This window comes from Octopus sinensis, linkage group LG1 (assembly GCF_006345805.1).
Source record: "Octopus sinensis linkage group LG1, ASM634580v1, whole genome shotgun sequence".
Taxonomy (NCBI): Eukaryota; Metazoa; Mollusca; class Cephalopoda; order Octopoda; family Octopodidae; genus Octopus; species Octopus sinensis.
The window spans coordinates 22,330,801-22,354,230 of NC_042997.1; the positions used below are offsets into that span (position 1 = coordinate 22,330,801).

At 34.1% G+C, this 23,430-nt stretch overlaps 1 protein-coding gene and 1 long non-coding RNA gene across 5 annotated transcripts in view; one reads left to right on the forward strand and one right to left on the reverse strand.

Annotated features, from left to right (window-relative positions):
- LOC115219813 (solute carrier family 12 member 4) overlaps positions 1-23,430 on the forward strand; it is a 222,297-nt gene that overhangs the window by 155,268 nt on the left and 43,599 nt on the right. For all 4 annotated transcript variants that reach the window (XM_036511783.1, XM_036511878.1, XM_036511917.1 and 1 more), the window contains 7 exons: positions 7,032-7,089; positions 10,257-10,375; positions 12,323-12,497; positions 13,418-13,516; positions 15,341-15,460; positions 17,845-17,949; positions 21,031-21,119. In XM_036511783.1, the coding sequence (XP_036367676.1) occupies positions 7,032-7,089; positions 10,257-10,375; positions 12,323-12,497; positions 13,418-13,516; positions 15,341-15,460; positions 17,845-17,949; positions 21,031-21,119 (765 nt within the window). The remainder of the gene's footprint in view (positions 1-7,031; positions 7,090-10,256; positions 10,376-12,322; positions 12,498-13,417; positions 13,517-15,340; positions 15,461-17,844; positions 17,950-21,030; positions 21,120-23,430) is intronic.
- On the reverse strand, positions 11,733-23,296 carry LOC118767455. The gene is made up of 3 exons (XR_005003393.1): positions 23,154-23,296; positions 21,482-21,491; positions 11,733-11,744 (listed from the first exon to the last, which is right to left on the reverse strand). It is a non-coding gene; the product is annotated as an uncharacterized LOC118767455 (long non-coding RNA).

Below are 23,430 nucleotides of genomic sequence, written 5' to 3' on the forward strand. Positions count from 1 at the left end.
CAGCTACAAAAAATTCTCACGCAATAATGTTTCATCTAACCCAGCCAACCAGAGGAAAGAGAAAGTAGATGTTAAAGCAGTGCTATGCATACATATATTATGTGTGTGTATATACATATATATATATATATATATATATAGAAAGATAAATATAGATAGATATAATATGTGTGTGTATATATATATATATATATATATATTTAATATATATATATATATATATATATATATATATATTTATATATATATATAATATAAAGAGAGAGAGAGAGAGCTTGTTTTATTCCAACTTTTCTATGCTTTTATGCCCAACCTCTCAACTGTTAAGTTAAAGTACAATCTGCTTTTTATGTGAACTACAATCTGCTCAACTTTCATAAAAGCAGAATTATGTGCTTTGCTCAGGTGCACATGATGGCAATTAGGTCATGTTTGTGTGTGTATATATACGTATATGTGTGTATTCATATGTACATATGTGTGTGTATATATATATATACATCCATATGTATATATATCTATATGCATGTATGTATATATGTATATACATATGTATATATATGTGTGTGTGCATATATATGTATATATATATATATGTATGTACATGTATTTCTATATATATACATGTATATATATATATTTGTATATACATGTATATATATCTATCTATATATATATATATATATATATATATATATATAATATATATATATACACATACACTAGCTTAAGGTGACCTGCTCTACACGCGGGTAAGAGTGTGGTTGTTACTTTCTGTTGCTTCCTTCCAGCACATAAAAAGCACCATCCGAACGTGGCCGATTGCTGCGCTGCCCTGACTGGCTTCTGTTCCAGTGGCACGTAAAAAGCACCAACCAATTGTGGCCGCTGCCAGCCCCCCTGGCACCTGTGCCGGCGGCACGAAAAAAGCAGCCACTACACTCACAGAGTGGTTGGCATTAGGAAGGGCATCCACCTGTAGAAACACTGCCAGATCAGACTGGAACCTGGTGCAGCCTCCTGGCTTCCCAGACCCCGGTCAAACTGTCCAACCCGTGCTAGCACGGAAAACGGACGTTAAACGATGATGATGATGATTCTCCCTCTTTGTTTCTCTCTCACTTTCCCACTCTCTTACTTTTCTTTTCTCTCGGACTCTCCTTAACTTTCTCTTACTCTCTATCTTTATCTATCTCTCTCCCATTTATAAACAACAAAAGATCTTGAGTAAGTTGAGAAATAAAATATTTTGAAAGATCAATCATAAATATCAGGCAGTGACAACAGAAAGGTCTGCTTCAAGGCAGAGAGCAAAACACTAACATTTAAAAGGGACAGATGAACTTGCGAGCTGAATAAGAATAATAAAATATTGGAAACCAAAGTTTGAAGGGATAGAATCTGAGGATAGTAGAGTCACCATGGCTGGCATTTCTTAACGACGGACAGCAACGTATTGACAGTTTAACGGCTGGTGTAAAATTTTGAACTTGATGTAAAAGAAAATTCCTAAACACCAAGTTTTGAAGTGATTCTTTCTCACGACAGTAGACTCACCATGGCAAGCATTCAAAACTTCTTCATCATGGACGGCAACACATTGACGATTAAAAGGCTGGCGCAAATTTTTTAGCTTGATGTAACAGAGAATTCCTAAACACCCGCTCCTTTAAATTTTAATCCCCTTCCAGCCCTATTTAGACCCCTTTTCACATTTTGGTTAATATAACCCGATTTCATTCGGGTCTACTGGGGCCACATTTTATAAGATGAGGAATTTTGTCCTAGAGGTCATACCTTTCATTTGAGGAAAAAAATAGTTGTCATGCAAACTTGCCAGCACTTTTAACATAGGTGTGCATATTTTCAGCTCAACCGACCACATAATGCACACATTACATATATAAATATATATATATATATATATCTATGTATATATATGTGTGTGTGTGTGTGTGCATGCATTATATATACAAATGTATACAAATTATATATATATATGTATAAATTAAATTAGAGATAAAACCACTAATAGGCAAATCAAACAGTGAAAAACATAAACCAAAACATAAAAATAAAAATATAATATATAAAATATAAAATTGAAAAATTTAAATTATTTAAATTTAAAATTAAAATTATTAATTTATACTTATAATTTTTGTTTAAATATACATAACTATCAAAACGTATTAAAAAGTTTAATATACATAAATACAGATATATACACTTTGTATATATACATTATATATACATATTTATATATAGAACACACACACACACACGCACATATATAAATTAACCCAATAAATATCTGATTCATAATATTTGTTCTCATAATTGTGTGGTGGTTGTGGCGATTATAATTCTCTCTATGAATGCAGACAGACGTAGAGAGAGAGAGAGAGTGTGAAAGCACTGTCGAAGTTGGGGAGAGGGGAGATATAGAATGCCGTGACACAACGTTATAAAGAGAAAGTGAAGGTAAGGGAGTTAGACGCCGTGAAATGACGTTATATATAGAAAGTGATGGGAAGGGAGGAAAGAGAGTGAGTGACGGAGGAAGACAGATACCTAAAAGAATGAGAGTAGACGTGTCAAAGTGAGTTTTTGGCCCTAGCAACGACACCTTTTAAGATGGAGATTTCCTTTTACATGTCCCTGTAAATTTTGGAGTTGGTCCGACTGGATCTAGTGGCCTTTAACCCATTCTCAATGCCAAAACCAGACAAACAAACAAACTTCGCATTTCAGATTTATAATATAGAGATATACAGTGTTTCTATATATATATACATGTATATATATGTATATACATATATGTAGATCAGCCATCTTTCTTTTCCTAACTTGAATATCTTTCTTTCCTTGTGATCAACTGCAGGGATCAGATGCATTCTTGTCTGTCTCTTGTCAATGCCTGTCCCACCATTGGTCAACACCTCACTTTGTTTAGGCTTGGCAGCCTTTCCTGTTTGTTTTCACTATCCTGTTTTTGTTACCAACTTTGGTCCTCCGCAAAATCCCAGAGTAGAAAAACAGCCGACAACTGATGAAGGATCGTTCTTTATGTTGCTTGTCTTGTTTTAAATCTCTTTCTTTCATTGTTCACAAAAAATGTTCGTGTTCCATGTTTTCATATTTTGTATTTCATGTTGTTTACATTCTGTGATGTACTGTGCCCATATATTCACATGTATATACATATATATGTAAGTATGTACATATATGTATGGATATATATATATATATATATATATATACATATACATATGTGTGTATATATATATATATATATATATATACACACACATATGTTCTGCAACATGAGGACCAAAGACTTGAAGTGTTTCATGTTGCAAGACAGTGTGTGAGAGACAATCGTGATGTCATAGGAGAGAAATGTGTCCGCATGGATGATAGCTCACTTGCATTTAATGAGACTGCAAAGAAAGAGACTTGGAGACGTTACTATGAATGGTTGAGAAATGAAGAGGATGAATGAAGGAAAGAGAGTCTGCCGAATGTCAACCCAGCAGAGGGACCAGCTATCCGAATTGACAGTACCTTGGTAGATAAAGCAATTAATGATATAAAGACAGGGAAAAACCCCTCCCCAGCCCATCAGGAATCACCGCAGAGATGCTTAAAATATCTGGCAGTGTCGGCTATAGTCTAGTCACCTATATTGTCAATCAGGTGAACCATGACGGAGTCATGCCCAATGACTGGTATAACAGCACCATAGTCAACTGCTATGAAGGTAAAGGTGATGCATTAGATGCAAACAATTACAGAGGTATCAAGTTGTTGGATCAGGTAATGAAAGTCACAGAGAGGGTCATAGCCCAACTAATTAGGGGGAGAGTCAGTCTAGACGAGATGCACTACTGATGCTATATTTCTGGTAAGACAGCTGCAGGAGAAACACCTAGCCAAAGATAAACCTCTGTACCTGACTTTCATTGACATGGAGAAAGCCTCTCACATTGTCCCCTGATCCCTTATCTGGTGATCAGTGCAGAATCTAGGGATAGATGAGTGGTTAGTGAGAGCTGTACAAGCCATGTACAGGGATGCTGTCAGTAAGGTGAGGGCTGCAACAAGTACAGTGAATAATTCCGGGTTGGAGTAGGTGTCCACTAAGGATCAGTCCTCAGCCTCCTCTTATACATCATATATATATGTATGAGAAGTATTGGTGTCAAGAAGACTCAAAGGTGTCAGATAATGCTGAGTACATGCTATGGACAGACCATAGTTAAGCCCAGGTTCAATAATGATACAAATGAGGAGTATAACATAGGTCGTGTATTAGCATGCATATATATATAAAAAATTAACAGACTGAGATAAAAAAAACCCAAGGCTGTGAATATTTTTCAGAACAACTATTCACAACCTTGGATTTTTATAGTAAATCCTAAAAAAGAAGAACAACAAACATAAAAAAAAACACAAGGGGACATGGTACATGTAAAGTATTAGCAGACGCTCAAGGAAGGAAAGAAAGATGGCTTAACGTTTTGAGCAACTTCTCTTCTTTGGAAACAGAGGAAAGTCCAATAGAAAGGAAGACGCAGGAAGAAAATCACCAACGATTCACGTGGTTACATTTTGAAATATATATATATATATGTATGTATGTGTATATGTACATATGTGTGTGTATATATATATATATATACATTTGTGTGTATATATATTTGTATGTATGTATGTATGTATGTATATATATATATATATATTATATATATATATATATATATATATATGATTACATTAGAAGTCTAGGTTTAAAAAGTACAAATACATGTATTGAAAATCTCAGCCATTTCTTTTTAATTGTTTAGTTTAGTGTGCTACCAGCTACACTGAGGTCATAGAATTTGACCTGTGATGGAAGAAATACAGAAGTCAGAGAAGAAAGAGATATTCATGGAATGTATGTCATTGATTCAATAAAAGAACTGTGAATGAATGTTTTGATAAATGAGCAACTAAAGATTATGAATTAATCATAAACAACAACAAAAAATTAATTTGAATAGGAATATTATACAAATAAATTAGTTATTAGGGACAACACCAGTGTTTGTAATGAATAATAATAGGCATATCCAAATATGCTAATTATTATAGAAATAGATGCCAATGAATGAAATGTTTGATAACCAAATACGGAAATGCATCTACAAACCTATTTAAGCTTGAGCCAATGAAGTTTCCTCTAGATCATTGTTCTACCCAATAGAATTAGCAGCCAAATCTACCTCAACCCTCATGAATTCAATGTACCTAAAACTGCTCCTGGTTTTATGACACAAACTTCCTGTTTTAAAATTGATGAGTTAAATCCTTCTCTTTTACTTGTTTCAGTCATTTGACTGTGGCCATGCTGGAGCACCACCTTTAGTCGAGGAAATCGACCCCAGGACTTATTCTTTGTAACCCTAGTACTCATTCTATCGGTCTCTTTTGCCGAACTGCTAATGTTACGGGGACGTAAACATGCCAGCATCGGTTGTCAAGCAATGTTGGGGTACAAACACAAACACACAAACATACACACACACACACACATATATATATACATATACACAACCGGCTTCTTTCAGTTTCCAAGCTGTCACACGATGGGACTGAACCAGGAACCATGTGGTTGGTAAGCAAGCTATATACCACACAGCCACTCCTGCGCCTTCTAAAATTTCATGCTTTATGTTTTAACAGCTTAATTATGACAACGTTATTTTAGTAAATTTTTCATTATTTAAAAGAATTATTGAAACAAAGACAGTGTATTTTAACAGAATATGGTAACAAAAAGATTAAATGTTACTCTACATGCATATTTTTAAACAAAATTGGATAACAGAGTTCTAAGCGCACTTGTCCCTTGTGGAAATATAAATAGTCATGGCTAGAATTACTTTGATCTATTTGATCAATGCTGACCTAAGGCTAAATAATAGCAACCAACTTCGATTTTACCAGAACTGTGAAAAGAGCTCTCAACAATTGTAGCGATTTATTTCAAATGAGCTGACAGTTATTTTACTTCTACTGAATTTTTAATAGAGTAAAATTTTTTCTCTAGTGGAGGCGCAATGGCCCAGTGGTTAGGGCAGCAGACTTGTGGTCGGAGGATCGCGGTTTCAATTCCCAGACCGGGAATTGTGTGTGTTTATTGAGCGAAAACACCTAAAAGCTCCACAAGGCTCCGGCAGGGAGTGGTGGCGACCCCTGTTGTACACTTTCACCACAATTACTCTCTCTTCCTGTTTCTTGAGTAATGCTGTGATGGACTGGCGTCCCGTCCAGCTGGGGGGAACACATATGCCACAGAAACCAGGAAACCGAGCCCATGAGCCTGGTTAGGATTGAAAAGGGCGATGAAAATTTTTACATGACTTTAAAAACATGAGTAAAAGTATAATTTTAAGTTGCAAAGGAATATCAATACTAAAGACCTTTATAAATATATTGGACAAATGCAGACAGTAGGATAGCTGAACAATCATGAGACAAAATTAAGAGCTTAAAAGATAGTTCATCTCCAGCATTATTTACTCTTTTGTTCCCTTATTTCTATTGAATTACACTAACTTACTTGATATTTATCTGGTAATTGAAACATAAAATTAACATGAAATTTTGATGAAAGGTTTCGTTTTATCTCACATCAAAAAAGAAAGTTTGTGTCTTAGAGCCAAGAGTAGTCTCAGGCAGGTTGGTATCAAAAGGGTTAAGAAAAGCTTCCAATAAAGGAGACTAATTAATTATAGGATAAAGAAAGTACTTAGCTGAAGACCTGTGATGGAAATTGAGTGAGCAACTGTTAAACTGGAAACTAATCTTCTGACATCAATAAAGAACTTGCTTGGCAATGGTTTCCAAAAGTCATTAAGATAAATTCAACCTTGGCAGGATAATGCAAAAGTGCATGAAAGATTATCAATATTAGCGATATTATGATAACAATTATAGCTTTTTATATCTTTGTACTTGTTATCTTTAACTATATTTAGATATAACATCGGTCTTCTTTTTTGCTGCCTGTGTTGAAGGTCCTTTATTAAGGGATAAGTAAGTATCAAATATTTCTATTTTAATCATATATATTTTCTTGATTCTCTTCTTTTCCTTTAAAGATTTCTAATGTTTTATTAAGAATTGTTTCTAATTTTTTTTTTGGGGGGGGGGGGATAAATTTGTTCAGCAAAACTGATAACATTTACATATTAGTTACAAGACTCTTTAAGTATTTCCAAAGAATATTCTCGTATTTTTATGAATGAATTGATTTCTAAGATTTTCAGCATAAAGTGATAAGCAGCAATTTAAGACGGAAAGGAATTCTAATAAATTGATTAAGAATGTTTGTTAGTTTATAAAATACATAATATCTGCTAACTAGAAATTTTGATGTAAAATATGAGATTAGTATAACTAGTATGATGCCAAATTGTTAAGCCTGAAACTCTTCAGAAAAAAAATTAAACAACTGCAGTTGTAATCAACTGATGGCTGTGGATGATTTGGAGGTGTATTGAGATCTATAGAGTAAGTTACCAACAAGCAAAAGTGCAACCCAGTTGGTGACCACATCACTTCAATTACATTTCTTATGTTTATTTTTTTTTTATGGCATGGATACAGTTCTCCTCTTATAGTTTTTGTTTATATGTAAGACATTAGTTACTTAAAATTAGATTTTACTTTTGTTAGTCAGTTAGTAAAGGAGAGACATAGCCCAAGACATTTTCAAGTTCTTCCAGATGTGGTTGGTGTTTAGTTTGAAGATCTACAGATTGATACATGTTGAAAAAGAAACTGTTCAGGAAAAGATTGCCAGAGAAAGGCATTGAGGAAATTTGGATAAGTTTGGGATGGAGGATATGTGATGCAGTAGCAAAGATGGCAAACTGACCGGTGCGATGATGGGTGTATACACAGATCTTTATAAATAGATAACAAATGGGTTTGTGTGAAGATTATTAATTGATATTAGCAGATGTTGCCATAGCAGCAATAAAAGAGACAGAGCAGTGTATCTTTGGAGTAGTGGTTGGTGAGTGAGACTTTACCAATCATCTGCATAGCTTTCTTTTTTATATGACTTGGATGTATGTGTGTGTGTATGTATGCAGCTACAGCACCTACCAGAAAAAAACAGTTATGTGAATGTATAATTTTATTCAATAACTATGTTGTTGCTCTTCACTACGTGTACCCTTCACTCTTTCTCATAGCTTGATGAGTTCACATTAGCAAGAAACTCTGAGTAGTGACAGAATAGACATTAGCTTCAAGCAAATTAATAAACTCTACTACATATATTGAGTGTTCATCCTTATATATATATAAGCACAGACATAGAGTTTACTGTTTCGTTAAGGTAAGATCAGCAAGAAAAGTATTCCATCCAGTGGGAGATAAATATCATTTAATGTACACAGTATAAAAACACTAGCTACTAATATTTTTTTTTGCACTGGAGAAATGGGTCTAGGTAGGTTTTAATAACATGCTTTGTGCCTCCAAGAGACACAAGGCATATCATAAAAACTGGCTTAAAGAGCCTGAAGATTGCTTGGAAATATAAAGTATATTATAAAAACCTGCCTAGACCCATAGCTCCTATGCAAAAAATATTAGCAGTTCATATCTTGATACTGTGCACATTAAATGATATATATACACACATACAATAGATAAGAATACATAGAAAAGCGTACAATAGATATGGACAGATTACTGCTCAAACCAGATTGAAAGTCTCAGAGCCAACATCAAATCATGGGTGACATAAATCCAGGTAAACAAGATGTGATTGTAGGAAACAAACCAGTGGAGCTAATGAAAATAAAGATAGAGTATAAGATGGTATCAAAGCATTTATAAATAAGTTATACAAATATACATATAAATGTATTTTAGCCTATAGCGGGAAGATAGTCCATAGTAGTCATAGTCTTTCATAAATAGATAAATATCCAGAGATTTCATGTGCAAAAATCATTGAGAAGAAAGAAGAAATTTCAAGGTCATACTTTACAGCTGTTTCAGGGACTCGATCATAGATTCATGCAGTACTGTGCATTATGCATACATACATACATACATGTGTGTGTGTGAAGTCATTGTCGTGGTCGATGCCAGTGCCGCCTGACTGGTTCCGTGCCAGTGACACATAAAAAGCATCATTTGATTGTGATCATTGCCAGTGCTGCCTGACTGGTTCCTTTGCCGATGGTAAGTCAAAAGCACCATTCAAGCATGATCGATGCCAGTACTACCTGACTAGCCCTCATGCTGGTGGCACATAAAAAGCACCCACTACACTCTCAGAGTGGTTGGCATTAGGAAGGGCAAAGAAACTTTGCCAGATCAGATTGAGCCTGATGCAGCCTTCTGGCTTGCCAGCTTTCACTCAAACTGTCCAACCCATGCCAGCATGGAAAGCAGACATTAAACAGTGATTATGAGGATGATGATGATGTACTAAATTGTGTTATGCCATATTTGGATATATGATGTTATAACTTAAATTGTGTTACCCTATAATTATTTGTTAACACAAGCATAGTACATATATACATATATGTATATATATATATATATATATATATATATATATATATTATTTATTTATTTATATGCACAATGCACATTACTGCATCTATCTGTTACCAATCCCTGAAATAGCTGTAAATATTACTTTGATTTTTCTCTTCACTGATTTATGTATATGAAATTTTTGGATGTCTATTATTTATGAACTATCTTCTTCCTTTTTGCTTTATTATTTTTATATGCATATGTGTATCACTTATTTATAAATGTTGTGATACTGCAAATAACTTCTTTATTTATCCTTATATGTATGTATGTATGTATATATAGATAGATAAGTAGATAGATAGATAGATAGATAGATAGATAGATAGATAAGTAGATAGATGTGCTAGATAGATACAATAACTAATGAATAACATTTCTTTTCATATATATGTATATATATATATGTATATATATATATATATGTATATATATACATATTCTTTACAATTTAGATTTAGCAGAAAGTTATATTTTTAGACAAACACAGTTCATAGATAACACTTTTCAGACTATTTCTATTCATTCTGCTGATTCAATATTCAAATGTTTAATAATTTTTTAAGGATGGCATGGTGATGATAATATATGCGGATGAAAACAAATAATACTTTCTTCCATTATTTTAATAGATTTGGTGAAAGTATAAATGGTGGCCTTGTGGTAGCTAATCTAGCCTGGCCCAATGAATGGGTTATTCTTATTGGCTCCTTCTTATCAACTCTTGGTGCTGGATTGCAGAGTTTAACAGGTTTGATATTGTTCATCAACATCATCATCATCATAATCTATCATCATCATTATCATCATCAACATTGCATATCAACAGCATCTTTTATCTCCATTTCGCCTTGGGTTAAATGGGTCTTCTTGCTTGATTGGCTCTCTTTGAAACAAGCCAGTGAGGGAGCCTCTATGTAGTTGGTGACGTGCTAAGAATTGCAGCCAAATCTCCTTCAAAATTATATTCTACTATTTAAGAAAACAAATGATTGAATAATGTCATTCTAGATACTCTACGACAGAAAGAAAAGTGAGGGTGGTTATGTTTGGGATACCTTTCATTGATCATTAATCTATACAATTAGGGGTGACGTGGGGCTTAACAATATCTCTCTCCAACTTGTCATATCTCAGTTCTTGTGATTTATGAACATACCATCACAGACAAACCCTCTTTATCTGTTTTTACTAACTTCATTGGCTCTAAGTTAATCAGCTACAGAGTATACATGTGCAGTATGGGCTCGATCTTCAAATGCATTTCTGGACCCTGTTCTCAAGTGAGTAATTCCACTATATTAGACTGGTTGTCCCAGGCCTACTAACATTAATGTTTTTTATAAGGTGGTTTGCATTGCTCCACCTACAATCAGGAGAGATGTTGCTAGCAAAGCTGAAAAACAAGATTAGATGTTTGATGAAAGATATTTATAACACGGATATCAACAAATATGAAGAAGGTTAAATAGAGGAAGAAAATATTTTCATAATATCCACAGTTTTTCTCCGTTTCCAAAGAATTTACCTGCATACATTTGAGGAAAGAAAAACTGGTAAATTTTCTACCAGTGCCATATGTAGAAAGTTTGCTAAAATGATCCACAGAACAATTGAAAATATCATAAATGATTCCACATTTCATTTCGGATTCCATACACACCAAAGTAAATGGGGACATATGTGGAATCTTTCTTCTGTGACTGTGAAACTGTCCAAACTATGAGTTACAAGCTGGTTTTCCCATTAGTGAATTACCCTTGTTGTTTAGCTGATTTGAGAAATAACACAAAAAATTGCATGAAAAAAGGTGACAAAATTTGATCTCAACAGGAAATAATAATCATCTACCTCTGCTCCAGTTGCCATTTATCATTGACCATTTATCACTTAAATTCACATTTTCTACCATTAACACTAACCATTGTCCTTACCAGTTTTCTTTACACAACCCTTTGCCTGTGTATTGTGCACAGTTCAGAGCAACGCCACAACACCAGACTGGTATGGACATGCACTTTGTAAAATATTAATCACACTATGTTTGCAGTATGTTTAATAATTCTTTATGTTCATATGCTAACATCCCTCTAGCTTTGTAGATCACACTGTAATTCTTTCTCTCTCTATGTCTCCCCCAATTTGCTTTGTAGGTGTTGTTTCTCTCTCTCTCTCTCTCGTTTTGTAGACATTATTTCTCTTTTTCTTCTCTTCCTTTCTAGTTTTGTAGTAACCACCCACTTTTTCTGGCTTTGTGAACAGCTATCACTCCCTATATTACTTTTTCAACAACTCTCTCTCTCTCTCTCCCCCTCTTTCTCTTTTCCTCTCTCTTTTAGGCTTTGTAGGTGGCTGTATCTCTTTATTGTTATCTCTCTTTCTCTCTCTCTCTCTCTCTCAAAACTTTGCAGATAGCTCTACATTTCCCTGTCTCTTGCTCAACATATCTTTTTTTTCTTTCCCTCACCCTCTCTCTCATTGTTGACAGCTGTTTAATTAACGATTCTTCCTAAGGCTGAACTGTTTTAACTAATTTATCTAATTACATATATATATATATATATATATATATATATATATGTATATATATATACATACATATTTTAAATATTTTGTAACTGAAATCCATTTTGCTTTTAAATTAAATTAAATATTATCTTCTCTTTTTTTATTTCCCCTTTTACACTCAATAATCCAGGAGCTCCTCGTGTCCTGCAAGCAATTGCAAAAGATAGTGTCATACCTCTTCTAGATATCTTCAGTGTGACCACAAAGAAAGGAGAGCCATTTCGAGCATTGCTGTTGACAGCTGCAATATCTGAAATTGGAATTATTATTGCCAGTCTTGACTATGTGGCACCCATCATTACAATGTAAGTAAGCTTTCAAATTAGCAAAAATGCCAATTTCTAACATTGGCACAAATAACTTTTCTTATCATTTTTTTTTCTTTTTTTTTTTAGGGTAGAGAGTGGAAGTATTAGTTAATTACTTTCTATATTTCAGATCGAATTCATTACCTTTGTTGCAAATAATTTTGAATTTAGCAAAATAACTTTGTCTTTTTTGGAACATAATTTAAAATGAAATTTTAATAATAGACTGTAATTCAGCTTAGTTTAAAACAGGAAACTTGTAGCCTAGATTCAGGGCAGTTTCTGACTGTTGGTATTAAAAGGGGCAGATCAAATAATAATATATAATAATGAAATTATTGTATACAGTGCTCAGGTGCACCACAACTTGTCAAAAGTGCACATAAAGTATATGCAATAATGTACAAATGTCTGGAAAGTGAACAGTGTATGAGCCAGATACATGCTTGCGTGTGTGTGGAGGGGAGAAAATCAAGTGTAGTGTTGGTGAATCTCAGGAAGCATGGAAGTTTTGAAGGATGCAGTGCTCTGACAACTAACAACTGATGCCAGCAGTTTGTTCCATGCTTCAGCAACTCCTGGCGTGAAAAAATGTTTCCGAAAGTCATGGGAGCTGTGCTGTTTTCTGACTTTGAAAATCTAGTTCTTTCTGATACTTTATTTTATTGACCATCGGAAACTCCATCCAGTTAACAAAGTTGGTCTTTGTTGTAAGTAAATACAAGATAATGATACTGTCCAAGGACTATAATTGTTTTGAATTACATTTCTCCTCTACTAATTAAAATGTAGTTTTATTCAAATTAAAATAAAATTCCTGATCATTTCTAAAAGTTTGTTTTATGAATTTGTTAAATTAATCAAAACAAGATTTGTTTGGCTGTTTTCAGTATGTTTTTATATATTTTTTCTACAAGGTTCTTTTTGCTATGTTATGGATTTGTTAACATGGCCTGTGCCCTTCAAACCTTGCTACGAACACCAAACTGGCGACCACGTTTTAGATTTTATCATTGGTAAGTTTTTAACATTCTTTTTTTCAATGTCCAAGAGAATAGTCTTTCTTAGATAATCATATTAAAAAATTAACAGATTTGTTATCTATAATGCTAGGAAGCATAATAACTAAGAGCTCAACTCATAATTACATTGTTATATGCTTTTGAGTTGAAAATTTTGATATTATAGTATTCTTAAATAAATTACATTGCATTGTTTATTCATTTTCCTGATGACAAAAAATCTTTCATCTATTTGATGTGGAAGTGGTTGTCATTGGATGAATGTCTAGGGATATTGAATGATAAGCTACAGCCATCACTTGCAATCAAAGATGACTCTGTATCAGCTGGCACCACATTTTTACTAATGGTTTAGATGTCCATGTAGTTGCAAGTGGATACAAACACCTTCTCAACCCTCCAACACTTCACCCCAGCAGAACATCTTAGACAGTGGTTCTCAACTACTTTTTGCCTATGGACTCCTTTGAGCGTGATCGTTGCCAGAGCAGCCAACTGGCTTCCATGCCAGTGGCACATAGAAGGGCACTGTTCGAGCGTGATCATTACCAACGTTGCCTTACTGGCACCTGTGTCGGTGGCATGTGTAAAAAGATTCGAGCGAGATCATTACCAGTACCGCCTGACTGGCACGTAAAAAGCACCCACTACACTCCCGGAGTGGTTCGCGTTGTAGTAACTCTGCCAGATCAAGATTGGAGCCTGGTGCAGCCATCCTGTTCGCCAGCCCTTAGTCAAAATCGTCCAACCCATGTTAGCATGGAAAGCGGACATTAAACGATGATGATGATGATGAGCCCTCACAACCATTGAATGTTTATACTTTTGTGATTAAATATTATCAGGTATTGCATTAAAAAATGGTTATTTTGTGTATTAAAGAAATACAACCAATTCATTGCACATACATTTTAACAGCAAAATCTTATTTGGACCCTGGTTGAGAACAAATGATCTAGGATGTGAGAGCTGGAGGGAGAGAGGGCTATTTGAGCACTAGGCAGGTTGTTGGGTTAGTTCTCTGTTTATCAGCCCTTAAACGACGAAAGGCAAAACTGACATCAGCAAAATTTATGCAAATATACAAATATATAAAAATCTGCTCTCTTCATGATTGTGCAAATATATGGATATTAATAGTTAAAGGCTAAAATATTCAAATAAAAATTATATTAGCCTAATTTATGGTGATACTGATGGCTAAATGAACAGAGCTCTAATGTCTATGACAACCAGAAAAGTGGAAGTTGATTCATTCATATCTTATTAACAAGGTATATAACTCTGAATGGCTAATTTCAGCTAACTGTAGTAAGTTCAGCTTAACTGGTGTGTTTGAAAATTACAAAATGCTTCATTATACACCAAATTGTTTTACATTTATAAATTATCTGCATTGCCTGTGTTATATACTATTAAAATAGGAACATTGCCTCAGTGCAATTTAGGTATGTTACAAGTCTTTCAAATAGAATTGTTTCTTGAAATACTTGGTATATTGCAGACTAATTCCCTGCAACATAAAAAATATTCTAGTCTTTCAGGTGTGTGTCTCATGTATAGGTAAATACATAAAAGTGAAAAAAAAAACCCACTAAAACTTAAATAATTTCTTAAATAAAGGACAGCATTATGCGATGAATGTGCCACAGTTGCAACAAACAAAATACATTTAGAAAAAAAAATTAACAGAGATTTTAATTTATTTATTTTAAAATTCCTTTTTTACATATTTCTTTTTATTTGGAAAAGATATGATGACTTTATTTATACTGGTAAATATACTGGTAAATTATTAATGATTTCTTCTCTTTCTAGGACTCTTTCTTTACTTGGTCTTGGTCTTTGTATATCCCTTATGTTCATATCAAGCTGGTATTATGCTTTGGCAGCCCTTTTCCTTGCATTATGTATTTACAAATACATTGAATATAAAGGGTAAGATTTTTCTGTTTTCTTTTCTAATAACATGTTTACTCATACTCTTGAAAAAGTAAATATTCATTGACCAAAATAATTTTTCATAATGCTGCTCTACAAAACCTACAAGATGTCTATACACATGGGTACTCTTTCACATGTTCTATACTTCATCAGTAACACAAATCATCCTGTTGCCGAACAATTCAAGCCTCTTCATTCATGAGTGAGATTCTGATCCTTAAAAACAAGAACCAGTTGGTTTAAGAACAGTCTTTGCCCAAGTTCTTCTTTCTTTATTGCCCACAAGGGGCTAAACATAGAGGGGACAAACAAGGACAGACAAAGGGACTAAGTTGATTACATCGACCCCAGTGCGTAACTGGTACTTAATTTATCGAGCCCGAAAGGATGAAAGGCAAAGTCGGCCTTGGCGGAATTTGAACTCTGAATGCAGCAGCAGACAAAGTACCACAAAGCATTTCACCCGGTGTGCTAACGTTTCTGCCAGCTCACCTTTGTCCAAGATCTGTACACATCTTGAACAGACAATTATCTAGAAAGCAGCTTCAATGTATTTAGTAAGCTCTGTCTTGTTGCTCCTTTTTTTTTATATCATTAAGTTTTATTAATTGTATTAATATCTGTATCTTACCTCTATCAAGTATGCATATAATATGCATGACATGCACAAGGCATGCATATGACAATAAAGACATCTTACTTTATGTAGTCTTTTCAATATATAACAGTGTGATTTTTAATATAAGTTTATTGATTTTGCATCTCAAAGACTATCAAAAATTTTTATTGCATTTAAAATTATTATACAAGCTTGTGAAACAATGCATAGAATTTTCTCAACCATTCAGTTGTCCAGACAGGTCTGAGCGTATGCAAAAAGAGATATAAATAATTGACCTTTCAATAAATTTTATTCAATGAAATAATTTCCATTATAATTAATGACCTTTGCCCATGTATCAGGTAATTTAAATATTTTACAAGCATAAAATTTGTCTGGTTTTAAAGAAAAAAGTTATCTTGATGCATTTTGACTCTACCAAAATCATTTAATGTTAAGGAAGGATAGGAGAATATTAGATTTATAAGCCCTAAAATTCACTCCATAATTGCCCACATGGCATAAGTGCACGGGCTACTAACCCCAAGATTCCAAGTTCGATTCCAGGCAGTGACCTTAATAATAATAATAATAATAACAACAACTTCGAAAAATACCTTAGGAATGAGAACTTTCGAAATTTCCCCAAGACACCTGATGAAGACTTGGAGGGTATATCTGCTGAAACGTTGTGTTAACAACAAACAAGATGAGGACAAATATCCATCAGTTGTAAATAATGTATATAATTCCTCATCTCTCAAATATAACAGACCAAATATATTTGTTAAGGCAGACATGTAAAGGTATATACCATCATAGAAATCAGCTGCACTGTGGATTTTAATATCTCTTTGAAAATCAAAAAGAAAGAGAATAACTATAGAGAACTGTTTTGAAACCTACAGATTCTATATTCAGATTATAAATTCACGTTTATATCAATAATGATTGTTGCACTTGGTTTTGTGATTACATGCCTAAATGACAATCTGGAAAAGCTAGGGGTTTCAGAAAAAGAAATCAATTGACTAACATGCACATCATTAATACACTCTGTAAGCAGAAAAGTAAAAATATGCAAGACTTTCCTCAAGTTCAACATGTGACAATGTTTTTGTTATTCCAATGATAGAATGTTGTATCTTTGTTGAAAACTAGTTCCTTCATTACAGGAAGCATTCAAATAGTTAAAAATCAAAGAGTACATACATACATGCATACATACATCCATACATCTGAGGAATTTCAACCATGTTTCGTGGTCTGCTACCACAGCAGCTCCTTTATAGGATCCAGTTAGCTCAAAACAATCATCAGGAGGAACCACGTCCAGTTTCGGCCCCTACTCCTCTACCGTTTGACGTGGCGGGGTCTCCCTTTCGGAGGTGTCTTCAGCTCTGGTGTTGGGTGCATGTCTTCTTTCTCCTTCTTTCTTCTGTTCCCTGGCCTCTTCGATGTAGCGTCAACAAGTGTCAGCGGTTGACTGACTGACTTGTCAAATTTCCCTTTAAATACCTGCTGCTAGTCTCCAGCAGGCAGCCCCAGCAAGTTGTCACGTGACACTGTCTCAACTTTAACTAACCAATACATACATATAAATGCACACATATACATACACATACATGCATGCATGCATACATACATACATACATACACACACACACACACACACACACATACATACATACATACATACATACATACATACATACATGAAACTGTGACAAATGATATTTAGAAAGTGAATATTATATAACTTTATGTAATTCAACAGTGCTGAAAAAGAATGGGGAGATGGAATTCGTGGACTTGCTATGTCTGCTGCAAGATATGCGTTGCTCAGATTACAAGAAGGACCACCTCATACCAAAAATTGGAGGTACGTTGTTTTTGTTCTCTTGAAATAAAAATTATGCAACTTTTGCTTTTTCTCTAACTCTAATTTGTCACAATTATCTGATTTGTTTTTTTTTATATATTTCAATTTTAAATGTTACTAGAAATCATTTGTTACAAATCAACTCTCTCTGTCTCTTTCAATTCCTAATTCTTAACCAGGAAAAAAAATCCACTTATCTACAATAAGTTATTACCTCCGCCTTAGCAAAAGCAGAGGTATCGTTTTCAGTTGTTTGTTTGTTTGTCCATGGACAAGATATCTCAAGAACCACTGGATGGATTCAGATGAAACTTTCAGAGATGTTTGGCCTCGTGACTGGCATGAACTGATTAGATTTTGGAATCGATCTGGTACCAGACAAGGATTCTGGATTATTTTTCCTGTTTTTTTACTTAATTTTTTAGAGCAGTTGGGTTCATTTTTAGTAATCTCATTTGTGAGAGCAGTCTAGTTTATTTCAGGTATTCTCAGTTTTAAAAATCATCTCTGGCTAATCGTTGAAAGGACGTTGGTGTTGCCTTGGTGGAGGTTTGCACTCTCTGGGTGCTCTTGTTATTAATGAGATCATAATTCTTCAGACTATTAACTTTCTCTTAATATTACATCCCATTATTTATATCTTAGTATTTACATCTCAGAAACTTTTTTAGTAGTTTCAACTCTGATCATCAGCATCAGGAGTCTTATTCTTAAATATCTGCATAGACCCAAACTGGATTTGAACTAAGAACTTTTATTTTTAATTGCTCTTATTCACAATGCCACTGGCACGTGTTCATTATAATTGTATTAATCTGGTTGCTTAGCAACTCAAAATGGTCAAGTGTATCATTTTCTTTATGTGATTTTGATATTTTTTGTGTATTGAATAATGAAATATTAAATGTTCTGAATTAATTAATTCTGTATTGAAAGGTTACCTGTTATCCATTTATATTATTAGCTCATTAATAAACTGTATCAGGAAGTTAGAGTTAGCTAAATCAACAGTATGGAAAACTCCTAACCAAAGGATCAACTGTCCATCTACCTTATTTTAAATAGGTACCTCTCTTGTTTACTGTTGATGATAGCACTGTTTACTTTATAATTGTTATTGAACCTTGGCTCTGATCCTGCAGATTTATAATCAAAAGTATTCCAATCATAACCACCCTGTTTGTTTTTTAACCCTTTTGTTACCATATTTCTGTTGAGATGCTCTGTGTTTCTTTCAATTAATTTTGAATATAACAAAGAATTTAGTAAAATAAATCAGTTATCATTAAGTTAGTATCAGGAACATAAATTGCAAATAAGGTTTGGTGGACGATTTTAATTCAGAAATTTGAAAACAAGACTTTTGTACTAGAGCCAGAGGTGGTTTCAGCCAGGTTGGTATCAAAAATGTTAAAGCGGGTATCATGTACCTAATACTACCTATGTATTGTGGAATATAATTTTTATTTCTTTTTTAAAATGGTAATGTGTGATTTGAATGAAAGTTGGTTGCTGTTTCCAGCAAATAGAGTGAGCATGTAGTGTTTTAAGTGTTGTTTGTGTTATTTACCCTCACAGCAGTGCTGACTAAGCAGACCCATGATCAGAAGTGTTCCAACTATGATCATCCCTACTTTTTCTTATTCAAATATCATATTTCTAACTCTACATTCATTATCCAGTGTAATCTTCCATATCCTCTTGTTTTTTTAACATGAGTTTTCTTAGCTGACGGTGCTGAGTCATAAACTTTTAGAGATAAGAAATTTCAGAGTACTCTCCCTTTTGACTCGATACTTGATTGTGACTACAGATAACCGATAGAAAAACGATGTGAACAATAAGAAAATGATTAATAACTAAAGATTTAGCAAACAGTAGTATATCAAAAGAACATTACTTATTAACATTTTAGATGTTTTACTCTACAATTAAACATGAACTTCTTTATGAAGCTTCCTTATAAGAATTCAGATCAAGTATAATAGTGCCAAGCCTTTTGTCCTCTACTTGCATTAGTAACTCTCTTATCTTTCAGAGAAACTGTTTAACCCATTCACGGATTATTCTTTCAAACTTAATACTTATTCATTCACATTGTTTTTAATTAATCATGCACGATTTTATTGCTTCGAAACTATAATTATGTAATTGTAATTTTTATTTTAGCATAGAAGGGTAGATTTGATTTGCCTGGCTAGAAGATAAAACATAGCATATTTGGGTTGGATATGGCCGATTTAAATACTAACAAATTAAATAAGTTATTTACTGTGTGTACTTCCTCAAACTGTTCAATACATCAACAGCTGAAATATTGATCCAATGTCTTTTTGTATGAGGTATCTCTGTGCAACTACTATACACATGTAGAGCTGATTAATGCTATTCATCTGCAAGGATATGAACAGCTATTTAGATAAAATTAAAATATCATTTTATAGTTGAACAATTCAACTTCATACTGGTGGTTTTGATGTGTCAAACTTAATGACCTCAGTTTGAATCTTGTCTGAATTGATATTGCTTTAATTTGTCTGGGTTTGATAAAATATATACCAGTAATATACTGGAACAGATTCAATCAACTCTACTCCTTCACACTTCACAAATATTGGCCATATTCATTGTCTAATGAAATCTATTTATATCATATGTTCAGCTGTCTGGCTTCCATGCTGGAGGGACGTAAAGAGCGCCATTTGAGCGTGATCGTTACCAGCATCACCTAACTGGCACTTGTGCTGATGGCACGTGAACAAAACATTCGAGTGAAGTCATTGCCAGTGCCACTGACACCTGTGCAGATGGTACATAAAAACCACCATTTGAGCATGGCCGTTGCCAGTACCACCAGACCGGCCCTCATGCCGGTGGCACGTAAAAGCACCCACTACACTCTCGGAGTGGTTGGCATTAGGAAGGGCATCCAGCTGAAGAAACTCTGCCAGATCAGATTGGAGCCTGGTGCAGCCATCTGGTTCGCCAGTCCTTAGTCAAATCGTCCAACCCATGCTAGCATGGAAAGCAGACGTTAAATGATGATGATATATTTTTCTAATATTTGTTTCTCCTTTCCAGGCCCCAGTTACTTGTTCTTATGAAACCAGATGAAAATTTGAAACCAATGTATCCAAAACTAGCAACACTTGCAACTCAGTTAAAAGCTGGTAAATATATATATACACATATTTCACTATTTATCTTTGTTTTTCTTCACTTATACATATATTCACACACACACACTTTTCCCTTGTTATCAATTTAATTATCATCTTCTTTCTTCATGTTTACATGTGTTAACTATCCCATATTACCTATATCATCTATACAAGGGAGTACTAAAAAGTTCCTGGCTTTGGGTAAAAGAAAATACAGGAGGATCAGTTAATTATGATTTTATTCAACATCATTCTCTCTCAGATTCACACACTTATTGCAGCAGTCCTTTAGTTTTTTTAAGCCCTGTAAAAAAAACTCAGAAGGTTGGACCTCCAAACAGGCCTTTCACAATACCCCTAAAGCAAGGAACTTTTCAGCATCTCTTTATATGTAATGTAATGGTATGCATTAACATACGAAGCACTAGAGCATAAATAAGTTATATGTTTAACAATTAAATACTCAGAGACACCATCCAACAATATCAGCCTAAGACTAATATTCTATTTATTTCATAAAGTATAATACACAACCTGGGATATGTTTCAGTCTTATTATGCCCTCATCAGTGAAACACAGACTTCATCCTAATTGCTGACATAATGGTGATAGAATCACTAAGTAAATGTATAAGACTGTGCATGGTTTCACATAGAAAACTAGAATAGTTTAAAGAATGATTTATTTAGAACAGGAGTCACCAGCCTTTTTTCACAGCAGGCCAGATAGCCGAGAGAATGACAAGCGTGAGCTGCATAACCATTTTGTTTAATATAATACAGTGAATACACAAAAGAATAAAGACAACCAAAATATTTATTTACAAAAAATTTATCAAGGCAGGTGACATTAACAATAAGATAGTTATATCACACCCAGTGCACACGTATCCAAATCTCACAAACTAAGTAGCAAAAATGGTTAGTGGGATTTGTGGAACTGTTGTTTAGATTTTAAGATATCAATACTTGCTTTGGAATTGCTGCATCCAACCAAGAGAATTCCTTTCAAATGTTCATCAGTCAACCTCATTCAATGTGCTGACTTCACAGACATAAGCTGTTCCAAATACTGATGCTATACCAGGGACAAATTTCTTCAAATTTGAAAACTCATCTTCAAGTAAGAAACTATAAAATTCTACAAGTTTTCCTTCTCTGTTCTCTTTCAACAAGTCATTTGCTTCCAAATCAATGAGCACCAACCATAGTTCGACTGGCATGCCATCAAGTTTACAATCAAATGGATTCTGGAACAGAAGAATGTCACTCTCAATTCTGTTGAGATCTGAAAACCTCTCCAAAAAATGCTTATTTAAATACAAATAATCTTTTTCAGAAATTTGAGGTTAACATCTGCTACAATTCTGGCACAGAGCTCTTTAAAACCCTTAAAATGAAAGAAGTTTCCTCCTTCCAGTTGTGCTTCAAACAATGATAGTTTTCTCTGAAATCCTTTGATGATTCTGTAGAGATCACAGATAATGTTATCCTTTCCCTGAAGCTTCAAGTTCAATTCATTCATGTGGTGATGTCAACCAAAAATGACAACTTTGACAGCCAGGTAGGATCTGACAAAAGTGGATCAGCTCTATCCTTTCCAGTGAGAAAAATATCTATTTCTATTCAGGGCTTATAAAAACGAAAGAGGACTTTATCGCAGCTGAGCCACCTCAGTGTTGTGTGATAAGGCAAATCACAGAATTCAGAATCAATTTCTTCAAGAAAAACCTGGAATTGGTGGTGATTAAGGACATGACCCCGAGTGAAGTTAACTGCAGAAACAATTGGTTTCAGTACACAAAAAATATCTGTCTTTACCACTGAGTGCTTGCTGATGTATAATGCAGTGTATAAAAGAGCACCCAGAAGTTGAAGATCTTCCAACTTAGTCCTGATCTTCCCCACCAGACCCTTCCTCACTCCAGCCATCTTGTTTCCTCCATCAACTGTAATACATTGAAGCTGATTTCACTGAAGGTTATAGCTTTGCAAAGTTTTCTGCACTTCCATGAAAATGTTTTCTCCAGTTGTTCTGTACACGTGGCAAACAGATGCCAACTCTTCTGTGATCTGAAAGTTCAAATTAACACCACAAATGAACACGAGAAGTTGTGACGTACTCAAGAGATCAGTAGACTTATCCAGCACCAGAGAATACCATAAGAAGTTCCTAGCTTTCTCATGAATTTGTAGCACTATGTTCTCTCCAGGTTTTCTGTTCTCTGCACAGCTGAACTTACTGAAAGGGTGATACTTCCTAGCAAATCAGTTTTCTCAAGAAACAAGTCATTTATTGCTTCCATCATACACTCTTTGT